The sequence below is a fragment of the Trachymyrmex septentrionalis genome, unplaced genomic scaffold (genome assembly GCF_001594115.1).
Source record: "Trachymyrmex septentrionalis isolate Tsep2-gDNA-1 unplaced genomic scaffold, Tsep1.0 scaffold16, whole genome shotgun sequence".
NCBI classification, from domain to species: Eukaryota; Metazoa; Arthropoda; class Insecta; order Hymenoptera; family Formicidae; genus Trachymyrmex; species Trachymyrmex septentrionalis.
In genome coordinates, this window is record NW_017304758.1 from 4808230 (window position 1) to 4828806 (window position 20577).

Here is a 20577-nt window from a genome sequence, read left to right on the forward strand (position 1 = left end):
ACAGAAACGAATTAAACCTCGAGATTATTTTTAACACATTTTATTGTTTGGTAAAATATGTATTTTGTAATTTAAAAAAGTTTACAATTTACTTTTGTATTTAAAGTGGATCGATGACAACGACTTTACACACCAACGCGCATTAGTACGTCCAATTCGCTATTTATTAGCATAATAATAAGGCCACATCAAAATTGCATTACACTGAGAAAAAATTGCTCAGTTGACTAAATTAATTTAGTTCGTCTTTATCTCTCTCTCTCTCTCTCTCTCTCTCTCTCTCTCTCTCTCTCTCTCTCTCTCATTAAAGAATGTATATTTCAGTCAAACATATTGTATTGAATTTAAATGCATACACACCACCTACACATTCTTCAACGCAATAAATAAGGATGAACTACGTTAATTTAGTGAAATGAACAATTTCTTTATTCAGTGTTGGATCATCTCACAATTTTCACATATCGATTTCGATATCCTCTCATGTTTTTCAGTCATAAAATTGTATGTATACAAACATGCTCTGACGTATAAGGATTCTTTTGCACTATTGATTTATTGATTATTCTCGATAACGATATAAAAGAACTTTTTAGATCCCAAAATATCGGTAAACGTATTTACTCACTCGCCCAATGCAAGCGGCTGCTTTCTTTGTCCGCATGACGAACAAAGTATTTCCGACGAATCTTTTCCTGAGTATGATCTTTTTTTTTTTCGTGCTTTTCGCAACACTCGCATAGGACGACTTCACTGATAGATCTGGTCTTTTTAGTTAAACTTCTTGCACAGTTCATCTCTTTCCTCCTTTTCTTTCCGCGTTGGAGAAAAAAAAAAGAAAGGATGAACCGTGTAAGAAGTTCAGCTAAAAAGAACAGGCTTAATGTCGCGTCGCCGTCGTAGCCGAGTATGTCGCCGTGTCACTCGGAGGGATCCCGAGCCCCGCGATTGGCCCGACCGTGGGCGAGCGCAGTCACGTGGTATCTCGTTAATTTTTATGGGGAGAATCTGACGTCACACGTACGCCGGACCCGTGGACCAGATTCGCCGAGTGGGTTTCCCTTTCTTTTCGATGTGCGCGCGCGCGCGCACGCGCGCGCGAACATTGTACCCTCTCATCCTGGGTTCGGCGTACTAAGACCGTTTATTAATGCGAATCTAGACGCAAACCGGATATAGAACGCATTCTTCGGGAGGTTCGAGCCACCGCGCACCGGCCGCACTCTCGAATCAAGTCGTTTGACGCAAACGACCTACGAATACTTGAATGGACGACATAAATAGGTCCGCGATACTCTGTCACCGATGTTATCTGTTATGTGTACGTAAGTAGAGCGAGAGATGAAGCCAATAGAGCGTATACCCGTAACAAGATATTGTTTTACTAAGCATTATTGCGCTCCAGTTTAAAAATCTATCCTACCGTCGAGATACGTGGGTTCGATTATCCGCCATCTTTAAGAAAATCAAAACGTAGAATTGTTACCTAATGTTAACTACTTGAAATCAACTTTAAATATTTTTTTTAACAACAAAGATATTTTTTGCATCGTTTATTGCTCTTTGTCTCTTGCTGTAGCTTATATGATATCATTTTTATTTTTCCCTTTTTATGAATAAAGTTAAATCGCAATTTCTACTAGAGATAATCAATAAATCATTTAGATTTTTTTTATACAACCCAAATTCATGAATTTTTTAAGCAAAAACAAGAGAGGAGATTCGACTAGCTGGCCAGTAATTCTGCAAAAATGGAACTTTTCCGGTAGGCGTGCGCTGCGAAGTTGCGTAATAAACGGAATGCGAGAATCGCGTGCGTCGTTTCTCTAATGATCGAGAATCAATAGAAATGCGTCTTCTTTGCGCATATTTATTAACTTTGCGTGATTAACGACTTAAGCTTCCTTTTTTTTTGTCGTATTTGTTATGTCTCAATTTTAAATCGGTCATTAAACTCGAACTTTTTTACATTTTAACGAATTTATTCCCTTGTAAAAAAAATTAATATAAATGATAATCCGTTGATAATTTTAATATAATCCTATAGAGATTATATAATATGTTGCACACACATTACATAGTTTTTTGTTGAATCTTCCTAAATGTTAAACATTCGTAATAAATGCATGTAAGTATTGTAGTATTCAATTAGTGTTCGATTTAGGTAAACATGCATGTAAAATTTGAATAATTCTACAAGGAAATATAACAGGTTTACGATAATTAAGGTAATTACACCAAAATAAAATATATTATATTTTAATAAATTATTTGTTTGAATAGTGTCAATTAAATATTTAAACAACAATGATGTAAAGACTCTTATGTATAAACAAAATAAACAATTAATTAAATATTTATTAAATATAAAAATATATTCATGTGATACAAGAACTTGACTTAACTATCATTCCTTTTTATTTAATAAATATCTACTTATTGTAAAGTTTTTTATTGAGTAAATATCTATTTATACTGTAGATGTTTAGTTGGCACTAATATTCAAATAAATATTTATCAAAATTTAGTATATATTTTTCTTAATAGATGTGTAGAGAGAGAGAGAGAGAGAGAGAGAGAGAGAGAGAGAGAGAGAGAGAGAAAATCAAGATCTTCAAAATACTTTTAATGAGACTTTTCCTTAAAGATGTTAAGAAATTGAAACAAATTTGACTGCAATTTTATTGATTACAATCAATTATTTATACAATTATTTATATTTAAATATAAAATACCTAGCGAGTGCATGTATAGATTTAATGGGCGTGATCATTTTGTTATTATTTACGTTAATTATCCCTGTATTTATGCGGTGAATAAAAATCTACACAGATGTGAAACCTTATAAAATTTACGAAATTTTACCTATCGCACACATATTTTTACATGTAATCTCATAAACCCTTTCGTCGAACAAACTAATCATTTGATGTTATTTGATTTATTAGAGAAGTATGCGTGTTCTACGGTCACAAGTTGTGGGATAAATCAAGGCACAAATTTTGGGGCGAAACGATTTCCATCTCGCTTCGCAGCTGTTGCGGAAATTTATTAGGCACAATAAATTCGGCACGCAAAAAGAAAAGAACGAAATGGAGACGACAAGTCACGCACAATCGTGCGAAACTTCCGGACTCGTGATACCCGAATGCGATGCGGAGAAACGCGGCATTGGTCGTGATAGCGATTCTCGTTCGCTTCCCCATGACCGGCAGTTGGAATGTAAATTCCATCAGTGTCACGGTTTGGCCATGCATATTCGCCGCGATCGCGACCGATCGAATCGCACCGCACATCTGTACGTTAAGGTCCGTCGCCCACGCGAATCGTTACCACCCACTCGGTGGCCACCGGGAATCGCCGTTTACTCCCGCACATTATGTCGCACTTTTAACCCTTCGAGCAGTAGCGTAGCCTAGAAAGACGTAAAGTTAAAATTAAAATTATTAGCATCTCAGATTGATTGTGTTTAAATGTCCGTGTTGATCCGTATCAGCGAACGTAACATTATAATCGATACACAATGTCCGTCTTACACATCTACGTTCCGCTAAACTTTATATATTCTAATGGGTTTTCATACTTATATAGACACACTTGTTTGAACAATTTGACATGACTTTTGAACTTTTTCCAAGAGATATGAAACATATAGGATTGACTGTTCAATTCTATGTGAATAATGTCGAGTTCTACATCAAGACTCACCCGAGCTGTGATTATGCGAACATTTTAGATAATTAATTTTGTACAGCGATTTTTATGATAAGTTAATATCTGAAGAGGGCTCAATCCGGTAGTCGAAACTTGTTATTTATTCTTTTTAATTGTGTGACAATTTAAAAAATGTGTTTGACTCTTACTTTGCCCTTTATTTATTGTCATTTATTTTGTATAGGAAATCCTTCTATCTGTTAAATGTCCATGCGTTTCGGCGCACAGTCACATCTAAGATAAATTAAATTCATAAACCAAGAATATTATATTATTCGAAATATTTAACTTTAACCTTGGCGCTCTCTACCATATTTATGTTGAAAATAAAAATTCTTGCATAAAATAATAGGAAAATGCTAATTGGAATAATTAAAATTTCATTTATTTTGTTTGTGATCGCACGAAGAAAATTTCCTGGAATGTATTCGTTAAAGGAAATTAGACTTTTAAAATGTATTTGTCTGGTTTGTTTATCTCTCTTTTTCGTTTTACGCCCGCATAATGCTTGCTAGTTTGCATATCTCTGGTGCAACGAAGTGCACTTATTCAATTGATGCAATATATTTTTGATACTTTCTATTATAGCGATTTGTTCTGTAACTGATTGCTGTTTTGAATTTGTTATATGTGGGAAGCGTCCGGATTTCTGTGAACATTAATATTTCTTCGTTTTTATTAATAATTTACAAGTATCTCTACGAGATACGACACGTATATCTCTACGATTCTACGATCAGGATTTACTAATCTAAAATAATAGAAGTGACAAAACGAAACCTCTAAAAGTGTATATAAATTGTCAAGTACAATTTTACGAGATAATTGTGATTTGTAACACTTTATTTTTGGTCCAAGACAAGGGCAAAGTAAAATGCAATATTTCTTTTGGGACACAATGGCTATCATGGCTGTCGTGTCTGAAAGTAAGAACGTTTCAGAAGGTTGAAAGGGAAACAAGACAACGTTGCACGCACGTGCGCTAGCGTGATCCGCGTGCTAAGCCACGCGTGCGAGGCACATTGCTTTGCCAATACGATCTGCGAATTGGGTTATTTCGAAAGTGTGTAAACATTCGAGCATAAACAGCATGGAGGAACATTGTAATACCAATATAACAATCGCTAATGTTAATATTGTAACATACGATTGCAATTTCGATAATTTTTGTTTCATTATTATGATTTGTTAATGATTTGCAATAGTTTGTTTTATTAAGTTGCTTAATTTGACCAACATGAGCTACTTAATCTCATATGTTGTACTACTTTAGCTTTGCGAAATTAACAATGAAGCAATAATTAAGAGAATTCGCTAATACAAAGGAATATTAAGTAATTTTCTTCTAAATAAGATTAAATAAAATATGTAACACCTATAGAGTCTTAATAAAGATTTTGTTACAATAATTTGTATAAATGTAATGTATATGTTCATGTCATATTAAAGTACATTTTTAAACATTATTTTATATATATATATATGTATATATAAACTTTATTATTTATAGTTTTTTATAACAATGATGATATAACTAGAGGAAAAGGTGATAATGTGGATCTCTGTCTTGTTTTTTGTAAAGCTTCATTTTGTAATCATATTCAAGTTAATGATATCACAATAACAATAATATAATTTATTGATCTAAATTTAATGTAAAACATACTTGAAATTAAAACAGTTCACAAAATGGGAGAAATTATTTAAATGTGAAAAGAGAAATTATGATGTAATTACCTGAATATGTATATGATGATAGACTCGCCTTATATTTTTGCCAAACCTAGTTTCTTCAGGTCTGTTAGGATTTCTTATAAACTGTAAAAATATACATATAGTTTAAACTAAAAAAAAATTGTTTTTCTAGCAATACTCTTGCATTGATTCCCATCCTCGTGAATATTTACTACGAGCACTCTTCTTTTCTCACTTCGCAGGCAAATTGTTTTACAATTTCAATATTTATTTCAAAACAAATTAAAAATCTTTCTAAAGGATGTTAATTATAACAAAATGTTAATTGGAACGTTGTAGCAGAGGCCTATATTATTATCATGTTTTTTTTCTCTCTCCTGTAATTTTTATGCAAATCAATTATATCTAAGGTCGACTGTATTTACAGTGAAAAGTTTGAAACGTAATTAATCTTTATAGAGAATAAGGAGTTTACAAATCTGTAAGGAAACATTAGTTCCAACCTCTTTCTCATTCGATGAAAGAGGTCTAGTTTGAGAGTCTTAAGGTGTAGATCCGCGCCTAGATATCCGTGTCGCATCGGGTCGGGTCCGCCATCGCTGCGATCGCGTCACGAAGGACCCGTGGGTCCGTGTCACGAAAGTGAGCAGTAAGAGAGAAAGAGAAATAGGGAGAGAGCCGCGAAAAACATACATACAACACGCGCAGTGTACGCGTACACGTACATAGGTACATAGGTATACGCATACACGCTGAGGGAGCGCGCGAGTGGCGCGCCTTCGCCCGGCCGGCCGAAACGAAATCGCGGGGCCGCAGGATGATGGTATGGCTGCGTTGCGCGTTTGACTCCACGCAGTATCGATAGTATCGCGGATAGCCGACTTCGAACGCGAGGAACGGGGCAGGGGGAGGGGGGAGGGAGAAGGAGGAGTGGAGAGGAGAGAGGGTCGACGGCGCGAGAGAAGGAGAAGAGCGCGAGAGAGTCGTGAGAGCGAGAGAAGGTACGTACACAGGGTGGCGCGGAGGCGGTAATGTGGAGCGGACGGAGGAGCGACGGGGGGAGGGGGGAGGGGTTACGCGCGACGGTACTGACGGTAGTATACCGTGTGCCGTGAGGTCGGGGAGAGGCAGGAGACCGGGGGGCGGGAGGGGGAGGGCTACGTCGGCGTGCAGGGCGGCACTGGCAGAAGTGGACGGGCAAGAGCCGATTCAACCTCCTTTCACTTTCAACGAGCTCCGAGCGCGCTCGTTCGCTCGCTGGTTCGTTTCGTACGTTTCGTTCGCTCACACTCGCGCTCGTTCATGCGGCCGGCGGCGAGCAGTACGAAAATAGGCAACGCCGCCGTTTTCGCCAAGCGGCCGGGCCCTCTCGGTTGTTCTCGGTACCCCGCGAGAGAGTTCAGAGGCGACGAGAATTCCCGCCCCGCGGGACTGAAATCCCTTTGACTCGCACGAGGGTGCCGTCATGACGCTGTCTCTTAGTCTCCTCCTCTGTAGAGGTTCAGATGTCAGATCAGAGTAGCGAAAAGGACCGCCATTGTTTCACCTATATATTAAAGATTTACTAAGCTTTATTCATTGGCTTATTTATTATAGGTGTATTTATCATTTGTTATCTGTAACTTGTTGGATGATAGACTATCAGGTCAAAAACAGTGGTCAAAATAGTGGACAGGAAATAGTCAACAGGAAATGTTGGCATTCAGCTTAGATAAAAGGATTGCGCTGCTCTGGTACATTTAAAATTCTAGAATCTCGTAATTACTTCGATCTTACGATGCTGTAAAATGGTAAAAAAGATGAGTGCAAACGAGCTCGTGATCACGAGGAAGCTTCTTAGGTAGCGAGATAGTTTGACAGCTTATTAGATCTGTAATATCGTCGGGAGCGATTCAACCTGGCGAAAGGGTTTAATATCGAGATCAGATGGGCGTGCGACGTATCTTTAGATTCGTCTCCCTTTCTTGTTTTCACGGATCTTTCCTTCATATCAACGTTTTAGTTACAAAAGAATACTAAATTAGATGATAACTTTGAAAACAAGAGACGCCTATATAATTCGGGGCTGTCATTAACATATAGATAATTTCAAAGAAGTCAAAGGTCACGCAGTATATACTTTAAGTTTTATATTGTTATTACACGCAGTGGCGTACTAATACTCCCGCAAAATAAGTGTGAGATATTTCTGTAACTATAGAAGAAGGAATCTAAAGAAGATATCTAACATTTAATATAATATTGTACATACATTTCTATCGGTATAATGATTTTTTTCAGTGACGCCAGTTTCCTAGATTTTCCATAAAACAATTTCGGACACGTTTGAAAAGTCTATCTTCAGCAATGGTAGAATGAACGATTTAACGAATTAAAAGTAACCCCAAAAAGATTACTAATATAAATTTATTTTTCAAACAAAATTCAAACATAATTATTTCGTTCACTGTAATTATTAAATAAACGGAGTTATATTGTAATTCCATGCGTAACATTTCGTATCTCAAAATGATTTTGATGTAATAAAACACAATGCCGTTATTTATTTATTAAAATATTACAAAATTAATATAACACGTATAATATTTAATTATAATTGAATTTTATTTTAATTATTTCAAGAGATCAACGAAAATAAAATTTAATGGAAATTCTGTGAGGTATTAAAAAAGTTTTCTGAAAAAAAATTGAAGGCGCCCTTTAATTTTTACACTTTATGTATATATTAATCACAATAAAAAAAAAACAAATGCAATGTTAGTCTCTACATAATGAATTATCGCGATATCAATAAATTTAGAAAAATTTAAGTAATTCTTTAATATATTTTCACTATGGCGAATCTAATTAAGACCTGATTGCATCAACGTCATTTTGAGCGAGACTTAAACTTCTCTCTGTCTCGTTTTAAAGTCTAAAGAGAAACAGGGATAGAGAGAGCTTTAAATCTCGCTTAAAATCAAAGTAACGTTGGTGCAACCAGGAGAGATAAAAAACGAGATAAAAAATTATTGTTAAATTACGTTTGGAAAAATGCGGAAAAGAATATACATTTTTATTCGGGTTTGCTATACTTTTTATATGCTTAGGATGAAACAAGTATTAAAACGCGTCTCTTGGTAACAATCGTAAATGTAAGTTCGTGCGAAAATCTTTTTGAAAACTAATCGCTTCGCGAACGAGGCAATTGCAAATGCTTTCCGGGTCATGTTTCTTTACAGGAAGTACCGATTGCGCGGCGAGTCGTTTGACGTGAGTAAAAAGCGTAAAAAAAATGTGCTTGCAAGAGAGCTCTCTGCGCGCTAATCGACAATTACGAATTACGCGAGCGACTATTATAGCGCACTATTTTCTTTGCACCGTTAGTGATTATAGGCTGACTGGGTGTATGCCGTATTTAAATCGCACATACGTCATTTCCAGCTGATTAGCTATTGTCCGGAGTTGCATATGAAGCTTCACTCTTCGTAAAACGTGTACGATTGAAATCGAGTCGTAGCATTGAACCATTTTAATATGATAACGCTATGATACCGGTATTAAATTGTATGTTTCTTTAAAGATTTGAAGAATGTAACGATTATATGCAATTATATAAGAAAAAATGAAAGCAGATATAATATAGAATACCTATTTTTAAATTAATATTATCTAATATAAATGTATATTAATAAGACTTTTATTTTATGCATAAATACACGGAGAGAATTTTTTCTTAGAGTTTACCCTGAAAATATGATAGTCGTGGGATAACATTGTACCTCGAAGAATTTTAATGTAAATCTCTCATTCATTAATAAGACTACAATAAAATATAAAATAAGTTTGATTAATTTTACTGAAGTGTGCGTGGTAAAAATCTTTAAAATTTTTTTGTATCAAATCTTTGTATCGTATCAGAACTACTACATTTTCACGGTAAATTTTAAAAGAAAATTCTCTCCGTGTACTCTGTATGCAACTCTTAAGCAATATATTAGTTATAACGTCCAATAGATGAAGTTTTCAGAATTTAAGTTCAACTTCTGTATATTAATAAAAAAAGTAAAAAGTAAAGGGGTCTATAAAATAGAATATAATATGAAATACAGGTCACGTTTCAGAAATAAGTTCCTATACGATATTAGTAGCCCTACTTCACATTATCTGCTTTTACTCTAATTGATTTTAAAAGTGTATTTAAGATAAGAATATAATTTCCTATCTGTTCCGCTTCATGAAAGTAGCGCAATCGTGGTACACTTTGGAATTAATCTCATAAATTTACGATGTTCTTCAATTAACTTTTTTTTGACATCTTATGTGAGTTTCCAATTATAATCTTATACCTTTAACAAGTTTATCACGATAAAATCTTGAATTTAAACGATGAATAATCGTACTTTGTCAAAAATTTCTATTCTCTCAGTGGCTTGTGGTTTCAAGAGCAACTAACCTTTTGGTGTATTTGATTTGAAAAAAAATTGAGTGTGGCTGGAAATTCATAAAATTCAAATATGCATCACGTGTTGAAACTCGCGCGTGTATTCCCAACGCTACATTCGTACGCAAAAGTTTTCGAAACAACTTTACGACTCTATCAATCTCACGTGGCAGATGGCTCGTTATCAGCGGCTAGTTTGAAGAAGTCGCTACGCGTACGGTTTTATGATCCTTGTACAGAATGCAGCAATGCTTGAAAAGATGCGATGCGATAGTCAATCATTCTCTCGCTCTTACAGAAAAGTACGATAAATTGATTGGTGATAACCGCTATCTAAAAGAATCCTCAAAATAAAAATCCTTAAGACGGAATGAGGATAGATCATACATCTATCTCATTCCGTCTTAAGCAGGTTCTGAATAATATGGCGGATCAACGTATGATGTTAATCTCCTTTGGAGGATCCTTGAAGACCAATCAACGATTGTTTAAACGGTGTCCAATCTCTTACTTGAGAATCTCTTACTTGAGAACCGCGTCTTGCCAAGCTCTCTTGGCACGTTTTGTGTGCAATAAGAGACCTTCTAATCGAAGATTAGTCATAAGAAAGTATCATCTATCCTCAAAATTTTGCGAGCGAGAAAAGATATGTACTATTTCGCACTGAGTGATGCGAGAAAGGAGAAATATACATCATATTCTAACTAATGCGAATTACTAGAAAATATCTGATGTCTCTAAAAAGAAGCTTTCTGATTAGAGGGTCTCTGGTGCAAGTGCTATTAAACGCGTTTATTTGCGTACCGTGGAAGGTGGAAATGCGCGGAATGTGCCGAACACGGTGATTTGCACAACGCACGCGTTGATTGCCGCGTATATGCACAGAAATAGCTGGCGGTGCACTCTCACGCTTTTGTCCTACTTATCTGGCGATTAGCCGTGACTTCCGCTTTCGTCTGACTCGGAAGACCGCGCTTCTCCAAGGTTGCTTCGTTCGATTGCGCGCGCGCGCGCGCGAGAGATTTTTCTTGGGAATCGAATCGGCGAACAATACAATCCGCTATTTTCACACCGCTCTACACGTTCAAAATTAAAAACTGATTACTCCGCGTTAGAAAAACTCTTCATCATTTTCTTCATCCGTAGCTCTTGCCTTCGGCGCGTATTCTTAAAAAACTTACGTACGTAAATTTATGCCTTCCACATTTATTTGCTCAAACTCTTTGAAATAAAATTTAATTTAAACCGTCAACTGAAGAAAAAGATTCTTCTTTCTTGTTAAAAAGAGGTTGATATGTCAAACCATTCATTCAGAAAGTAAGTTTGCAATAAGTTTGTAACGCAACAGATAAATATATACTAATATAATTAAATTTTTACTCGAGGGAACCTCGTAGTATTGCCTGAGAAATCGATTTTTCTACTTGACGATTCAGCCTTCAAACGGTATCGAACACAGTGCATAAACCGGCGAATGAAGAAATCGTTCAAGGATAAGAAAGTAGGCTGTGACTCTTAAACGTTAATCAAAAATTTAAGAAAGAATAAACGCAAGGAACACTCGCTGATACATACACACCGCGTTGAATGAACAATTCTTCCTTGTTTCAGCTGTGCGGGCGGACAGAATGCGAGGCGGTAGAAACAAATTCGGGCCCATGTACAAGAGGGATAGAGCGCGGAAGCTGCAGCTTATACGTCAACGGCAACTGGCGATCCAGACGATACGCGGCAGCCTCGGTGACCCGAACAGCTACTCGACCGCGGTCGCGCCCTTGATGCACATCAAGCAGGAGATTCAAATACCTCAAGTCTCGAGTCTGACCTCGTCACCGGACTCGAGCCCGTCCCCCGCGACCGTGGCCGCGGGCCTGGTCACGACGCAAGCCGGCGGCAGTGGCAGCGGGGCTGGCCAGCACCAGCTGATCGCGCCGTCCAGCCAACCCAACATCGGTACCAGTGGTGCTGGTGGCGGCGGCGGCGGCGGCGGCGGCGGCGGCGGCGGTGGTGGTGGTGGTGGTGGTGGTGGAGGCGGAGGCGGGGGTGGCGGCAATCACTTGCACAATCTTAACCCTGGTCTGGACAGCAGACTCTGGGCCGCCAACTCAACTACCCCTGGCACGAAGGTCTTCAACTTCGGCGAGCAATCCGTGCAGCCACACGGCGGCGGGATGCCGAGCTACGCGTCCAATCCCGTTGTCGCTCTTAAGACACTTAGTCCGATGATAAGGGAGTTCCTGTCGTCGATCGACGACCGCGAGTGGCAAACGTCTCTCTTCGGACTCTTGCAAAGCCAAACGTATAATCAGTGTGAAGTGGACTTGTTTGAATTAATGTGCAAAGTGCTCGATCAAAATTTGTTTTCGCAGGTAGACTGGGCTAGAAATTCGACGTTCTTCAAAGATCTCAAGGTGAGTACCTCGAATATCCGGCCTTTTGTAGAACGACGCACCGAGCAGCTTCTTTCCCCCCCTCCCCCCTCCCCTCCTCTCTATCCTCCTTTTTTTCTTTTTCTCCGTTATCGCGAATTTGAGATTGTTGTCTTTGTCCAATATTTTAATTTGATCTAAAACTGAACGAGAGGCAACATATAATAACATATGCGCATATTAGAAATAATCACAACAATTTTGTCGAGAATCTCTTCGACGAGAAAAGTTCGTTCTTACCGATAAATAACTCGTTGCCTGGCCTGCTTGGTGCTATGAGCGGGGATGTGAGGTAACCAGCAGCATTGCACAATCACTGAATGATTTCAAGCATCGCCTCATATCTAGGTCATAACAAGATACGTTTCTGGGTTATGGCAGTTGCCCCAAAGCAGGACCGCGTTAATTATAAATTGCATACTTTAACCGGTCGTTTTGTAATAACTTTTTATTTTTGCTTCAACACGGTGGATTTGTTAACGACAATGCAAAACAGATCGAGGCCATTTTGTTGAAACTTTTCGCCGACAATATGGTACATTGCTGCCTGATCTTCACTATAATTTTGTTAAAATCATATCATTCTTCTAAAGAAGGTTTTTTTATACGCTTTTTTCTAGTTTTATAATATAAATATAAATCGTTACACATGTATCAACCACATTTTTTAAATATTTTTTGTTATAAAAAACATTTTTTTGATTTATAATAAAACGAATACTTTGGAGTTATAATTGATATTTGTTTATAAATTCTGATTAAAATTATTTTAATTTAATTTATAAATTTGCCTTTCTCTTTTTAGAAATATATTTATCGCATGTATTTTTATATTTAATTCTCTCTAAAAACATTTTATCGTTATATCGTGTATGATTTTTTGTAAAATAGGATTAAAATACCAAATATAATATATAATTACATCTGTATTTTTTTGTATATTTAGTCATTATATTTAACATTTGTACGGCAATTATTTACTAGGTTGACGATCAAATGAAGTTGCTACAACATTCTTGGTCGGATATGTTGGTGTTAGATCACCTTCATCACAGGTTACACAATAATCTACCCGACGAGACGACACTTCACAATGGCCAAAAGTTTGATCTTCTCTGTCTCGGCCTACTCGGAGTTCCTTCCTTGGCCGAAACCTTCAGGGAACTATCCAAGACACTTCAAGAACTAAAATTCGACGTTCCCGAATATATATGCATGAAATTCCTAATGCTGCTGAATCACGGTAAGTAAAATTAGATCCATCCATATTCATCTCGTTAATGATGAATTTCGAGAGACAATTAAGTTGATAACAATTAAGTTGTAAGATTCATTTGATCATACGTTACGTTTTATGTAGCTTTTTAAAAATGTACCGCAAGGATCGTTTTGCATGAACGATACAAAACATGACATTTATCACACGACGCAATGTAACTTGCTTTTTTATCCTTTGTTCCATTTTCAAATAAACCTCATTCCGATATCTTGTAATACTCAAATTAAACTTTACACATGTTTTACATAAGTGTATATATTTAATATATATTTTATGTACTGCAGATGTCCGTGGACTAGTGAATAAGAAACATGTGCAAGAAGGTCACGAGCAGGTTCAACAGGCGCTTATGGAATACACGCTAAGCCATCACCCATCTGTACTGGTGCGTTTTACCATCAAACGCTTTCTTATATATTTCACCTAAAACAAGTTAACCAGATATTTAATTGCCCTTATTTTCAATCTGTTTAGGATAAATTTAATAAGCTGTTAGCAGTATTACCGGACATTCACGAAGTAGCAACCAAGGGAGAAGAGCATCTTTATCAGAAACATTGTAATGGAGGCGCACCAACGCAAACGCTTCTCATGGAGATGCTTCACGCCAAGAGGAAATGAAACGATCAGTTTTACTTGGTAATCTTTGCCATCGAATAAAAAAAAGCCCGTTAATATATTCATACATAATACATCATATGTATACATATGTATGTATATATATATGTGCGTGTATGTATGTATATGTGTATCTCGAAAGTCCTGTTAATGCCCCTAATCGTGAGACAGAGTGGACCTCAAAGTACCTATTAAGAGCTAAATGCTGCTAAGGTATCGGACCAAGTAAAGGGGCCCTGGTTCATGAAATACCTGTGCATACAAATCAAGTATAGATGTACATTATTTTACACACACATACACACACACACATATACACACACACACACATACATAGAATATATGTATTATAAAATGTATCTAAATATATAAACACAATGACATATATTTTCTATATTTGATGTTGAAGTTTTAGAGATGTATCCGTGGGGAAAATTACCCCTAATTAATGGGTATAAGCGCAGGGAAACAGTAAGCAAGATGCCTTGAAAACAGTACAAAGGGTGGTTAACAAAAAATATTGGTCGAAGGGCAGGCAACTTTTGTCTAAATAAGTAAAGCTATTTTTCTAATACTTAGAGGCGAATTTATTTTTAAGCATACCACACTGAAGCCTTGCTCTCACTCAAATGAAATATATCGTACTGCTAAAAGAGAATCAAATTCTCTCTCCAGATCAATCGTGCTTCTGCAAGGGATTCAATGGGCATACTTGAATGACAATGAACTTGCATGTGATATACATATATGTTTGTCGCACGGCCACCTGGGCATCCTTAGAATTTCCTATAAAGAAAAAAATATGCATTTTTGTCACACTTGCACTCAGCGGGGCTACTATATTGTAAATACTAGTTAACATTCCAATTATGTTGTAAAGTACAGATCATGTTAAATATGTAATTACAATATTTTGTGTATAGTTGAATAATGAAATGAATAAATATATTTCTGTTGCTTACTTGAGGAAAATCATTAGCTACTTAATATCTTCACTAATTTTAGGATCTTATTCATGTATTTTTCTTTATTACTTCTCAAATAGGTGGCGGAAAGGAATAACTACAAATTGCGATATTTTACTATTGTATGTTGTATCATAATAAAGATTCTGTTTAAGAAATAAAAGAATCATTGGAGCAAGGTTTATGTGGTCCTATATTGTCTAGCGATTAATTCTAAATGCATAAGATAATATTAAACGTATCGCAGTTGTTAAATAGAAAAGAATATTTAGTAAGTGTTAAGATAGTGATCGAAAGTAGTAATTTTTTCACTAATAGATTATTATTAATTTTATTAATTATTACTATTATTATTATTATTGTTTAGCCAATAGTCAAAGAAATTCTTCAGTGCTGTGAAGGTTGTCTTTTTGACGCCTGTGGTATTTGAAGCCATTGGAAATTACATATTGTGTCAGATGCAATGTTAAACGTGACAACAGAGACAGAAATCTTTTCTTGCATTGGTAAATTGGTAATATTATCCGTTACGATTCCTCTTGTTTTTATTCATGTATCAAACACGTACCTGCTGCAAAAAAGGCTATTTTACTACTTTCACTTTTTCCACCGATCTTTCAATACAATTAACTAGGTGTAAAGTGCTTGTCGGTAAGCACGAGAAACTTGATGTCTCATGTTAGATTAAGACTCGAGTGTTAAATCAAATCAAGAGGAATGCAGTAACGATCATTATTACCAATGAAATTAAATATTTTCTTGAGAATAATAACGCGAATGTACTTATCGCGTGAGCAAAGATTTGTGTCCACCTGTCAGATTTGACCTTATACGTCGATATAAAATATGCTAATGTTCCCAAATTTTCAAATCGTCCGATTTTTTATGTTAAACATGAAATTGAAAGCAGCCTAGACTTATCATTATTCTCATTTTTAATAATGTTTCTTATTTGAAAAGAAAGCAAATTATTTTTATTTAACTCACGACACGAATGACTACCTCTTCATATCTGTATTAAGTTTTTATATTTTTACATTTTTAGTAACCACATACCTCAGAATATAGACGCCCAGATAGCAATTTGAATGGAATGAATGAATGTAACATGCATAAATAAATATTTTAATTCGTGTAGTGTGTATAATTACACGTTAAGAAATTACGATGTAATACAACTTATTAAAAGTATCGTATCTATTGTATGTCCACACGTTATTAGGTCTTAGTTAATTATTACTATTGTATTTTCTGCAAATTAGTTCATAATTCTGTCTGTCATTTACTGTATTAGTTACTGCTGTTTCACAATTGAAAAATATCGCTTTAAATCATTGCTGTTTGGGTAAGACAAGTTCACGCTACCGTTTATTTATTGTATCGTCTTCTTTCCTCTCAGAGACCTCCTGCTGAACGTGTCGGTCTGATAATTTTGGAACAAGTCGTATTAATCGCAAACATATGTTAAAAAGAAAAAAAGCTCCTCTAAAAAAGAAAAAAAGGATAACTCTAAATCAATTATCTCTGTATATATTTTGTATATAGAATAAGGCATATAAAGCGTGACATATTAATCTCCTTTAAACTTTAATTTTAGGAAAAGACGTTTTCTGTAAATATTGCAGGATTTTGAAGGAAATATAATAACGACGATAATAGTTTTATCAGAGTGCCATTTGCCAGAGTGAATCATAAAGATGATATTTCTTTTTTGCTTCTTAATGAAACATCATTATTTTTCCTAATAAATCTAGATTAAGATTGAGATTAAGAGATTCACGATCCTTTTAACATTAATGTAAGTTTTGCGCTAGTCCAAAAGCTGTATAACTTTGTAGTAACATAAACGTGTAAGCTTGTGAACATACACGTACATATATAAAATAACAAAATAGAGAAGCATTTACGAGCACGTTTTTATTAATACAAAAGTATGAAAATTCAATAGGGGTGCGCCTAAAACTTACTCTCAAATGTTAAAAAGAATTATATTAATGGGAAAAAAATATGATCATTGCCATTCCGCAAAAAATGAAATCAATTATTGTAAACGTTATATGTTCTCTTCGAAATCCCACAATTCTTATTCCTTAAACGTTTTCTTCTAAAATTGGTATTTTCCTAAAATATTAATACATCACGCTCTAAATGCTTCATTCTGTATATATATATCAATCCCGATTAACGACTCGATTTGTTACAACACGTTTATTAACCATTGTAATTAGTGAATACGACAATTACAGCGTTGTGTACATTTCTTATGTTAAATATGTACAGTTACCAATTATGATTGGCAAATAATCTAATTTAATATCTACATGATTCTTTGATCCAATAAATTGTTGGAATAAAGTTTAAAAAGAAAAAACTATTATGCGTTGTTAACACTGCCATTAGCAGTTGGCAATTGTAAATTATGTAGAAAAATTAATTGACTGTAAATATATCTTTATTATTAACAGATAATTGTTCCTTCCTAGAGAGCTAACAGTACTATTTTTTATATATTATATTGGTTGAAACCCATAGTGATATTACTTCCCTCATTTTGGAACTTTAGGATTGGTATCAAGTTACGGAATATTCGGAGGAGAGTCATAAATAATATAAGATCAATCAGTATACTATTTTTTGTGAAATTTGAAAATAATATCTCTTGCGATTATTTGTTCTCTTATTAGGATCTACAATTTTTCAAAATTTTTATGCGCTCGAAAAAAGAAAAATAGTATCATAATTTGTAACTCGAATCTTCATGTATTATCAAATAATATATATACATATATATGTATATATATATATATATATATATATATATATACATAGATATATGTATATATATTATAATATGTTTGCTTTGTATAAATACAAAATTAAGAACGTTGCACAGTGACTAATAAAAATATTGTAATTATCGCAATCAATTCTAATTTTTGACTTATGTTAAAACACAACATCTTTATCTTATTTATATATAAAACACAGCATTTCTGCATTGAATTATTTTTTGTACATTTTTGTAATGTGTTAACTTGTAACATATAATTTGTTTCGATTTTACACTAAATAATTTTTGGCATCACTTTAACATGGATATATACAATATGGATACATATTGTATTAGAAAAACATTGAAAGCTTGCTTGCTCACTAACTTTTTCATAAATTAACATTTCTATCACTTATAAAACTACTGAAGTGATAGATGTGTAATTCCAGTTGTGATTGCTCTTAATTCGATCAGGTGCAAATTTAACATTCTTTTCCATTCAAAGCATAATGATATATTTATAATACGCAGCATATTTTAAATTTTATATGAATCATTGTTGAGGTATAAATAGTAAAACAAAAGTTTGTCACATACTATATTATTTTACTATCTATAGCATGTTGTACACGCAGTAATTTCTATTCAAGTTTTAATTAAATCGTGAATTAAAAATTAAAAAAATCATGTTGTATGAACAATTAAGTAAAACGTCTTTTATATTTGTTTTAATAAGTCCATTAAAATATTGAATCTTAAAAAGCAAAAGAATATAGTTCTTGAAATTATAATCTGCAATTGCTTCAAATTCTACTTTGAAGAAAATTTTTTGGCATTAGATTTCTAGATTTAATGCGCATCTGATTTTAAAAACACATTATAAGCCTCTTCATTCATTAAGTTCTTGAGCTCGTCTGAATCGCTTAACTCTACTTTGAATAGCCAACCGTCTTTGTAACAAGATTTATTAATTATCCCGGGTTTACTTTCAACTGCCTCATTTTTCGCTGTGACTCTCCCACTGACCGGACTTGTCAATTCTGAAGCTGCCTTCACTGATTCTAGAGCTCCACATTCCTCTAAAAAAATCATAATTGATCTGTGAAAAACATTTCGAATATATTTCCAGTCTAAATTTTTAATGAATGTCGTAAACTAAAAGTAAGGATAGAAAAATTAGATAAATCAAAGTTTAAACTAATAATTAAGTTTGTATCCTATCAATAGCTTTGACTTCTGTTGTTTAATTTTCTTTTCTCGATTATACATCTTAGAGTCTCGTATTAAAATAAATTTAAAAAAATAAAAAAAAAATGTATTAAACATTCCAAAGTTATAGAATAATGGAATAGTCTTTTTTTCAATGAGACATTCCAGTGTTTTCAGAGATAATCTTTTCAATTTCTTCGAAATTTGAAATTTTTCGAAATTTGGTCGCACTAAAAGTGTCATATCAGCTACCATTTTTCTTGATTGTCGATCCTATATCAGGAAGTTGCGCGTACACCACATCTCCGAGAGCATCCTGCGCGTAATCCGATATACCGACTGTGCCGATTTTGCCATCTACTGTTATCCATTCGTGCTTATCGGTGTACCATCGTTCTGAAAAATCACGCGTTTATCTTGCAACTGTGATTCGATTTATTTTAAATAGTTGCATCATATAAGATTTATGCAAATTATACAATGAAAGCATTTGTATCGAAAAAATAAAAAAATATGACAATATAATAGAATATATTAGTTCTTGGATGACTTCGATCAAACTTTGACTACCTCGATCGAAGTGAATTGAATTAACTTATCAAGTTATAATATCTGAATTATTTTGTCAACATGAATAATTATCAATTTTTTTGTTCGAAAAAAAAAACTGTTGAAATATATATTGAAAAGAGTGAAATTAAGAACAATAATTGTACCAGTCGAATGAACTTTCCTGATGATGGACTTGTTAGGTCCTTTTAATTATATTTTCTTTATGTTACATCTGTAAAAATTTCGATTATTCTTATATAAAATAAACTTATACATACATTCATTCTTTTATTCAAGTATGTCATTTTGACTTTTTGAAATTAATTAATGTTTAATTGTCTTTCAGTCAACATAAATTAAATGAGTTTTATGAGACTCAATAATATCAGGAATTGCTTTTGACGTTAACTCCGGCGGTTAATCGTTCACAGTTGAAAAAATTGTATTAAATTAACATAATTCACGTGTTCCAGTTCGGTTCACCTAACTTTTATGCTAATTTAATACAAAGTGAATATATTAGAAAATAACCAAACATTAAGCAAAAATTAACACAACAAAACATCTGATATAATTTGGAAGCAAATTATGGAAACATATTTCTTCAACAACATTAGCATTTATAATTTGGTAAATTTAAATATGTAAATTTTAAATATGTTAAATTAACGCATATCCATCTTTTATCTATTTACTTTAGAATTTATGTTTTAAAACTACATTTTTGTTATTTATTCATTTACTGATAAATAAATTGTGTTATTTTAACAATAAACAATGTCAATTATTAACACAATAAGGATTGGTTTTAACATAAGTACAAAATGTTTTTTACTCGTGTTGAGATTAAATTAATCAGACTTTGGTCGAATTCGTTTCTATTTTATTTTAATTACAACAAACTTTTTATTATATATAAA

The 20577-nt window shown here is 34.2% G+C and overlaps 2 protein-coding genes and 1 long non-coding RNA gene across 3 annotated transcripts in view; 1 reads left to right on the forward strand and 2 right to left on the reverse strand.

The window, feature by feature from the left end:
- LOC108746066 (nuclear hormone receptor FTZ-F1-like) overlaps nucleotides 1-15371 on the forward strand; it is a 31544-nt gene extending 16173 nt beyond the window's left edge. Inside the window, exons 3-6 of the mRNA XM_018482589.1 lie at nucleotides 11444-12243; nucleotides 13246-13504; nucleotides 13825-13925; nucleotides 14015-15371. Of these exons, the coding sequence (XP_018338091.1) occupies nucleotides 11444-12243; nucleotides 13246-13504; nucleotides 13825-13925; nucleotides 14015-14161 (1307 nt within the window). The 3' untranslated portion in view covers nucleotides 14162-15371. The remainder of the gene's footprint in view (nucleotides 1-11443; nucleotides 12244-13245; nucleotides 13505-13824; nucleotides 13926-14014) is intronic.
- The window catches only part of LOC108746070, a 21899-nt gene continuing 7223 nt past the window's right edge, over nucleotides 5902-20577 (reverse strand). Inside the window, exons 2-3 of the long non-coding RNA XR_001939139.1 lie at nucleotides 18507-18509; nucleotides 5902-5914 (exon numbers count right to left, since the gene is read on the reverse strand). This is a non-coding gene — a long non-coding RNA (uncharacterized LOC108746070). The remainder of the gene's footprint in view (nucleotides 5915-18506; nucleotides 18510-20577) is intronic.
- Nucleotides 18661-20577, reverse strand: part of LOC108746068 (glycine cleavage system H protein, mitochondrial) — a 2847-nt gene continuing 930 nt past the window's right edge. The window contains exons 2-3 of the mRNA XM_018482592.1: nucleotides 19358-19501; nucleotides 18661-18975 (exon numbers count right to left, since the gene is read on the reverse strand). Of these exons, the coding sequence (XP_018338094.1) occupies nucleotides 18746-18975; nucleotides 19358-19501 (374 nt within the window). The 3' untranslated portion in view covers nucleotides 18661-18745. The remainder of the gene's footprint in view (nucleotides 18976-19357; nucleotides 19502-20577) is intronic.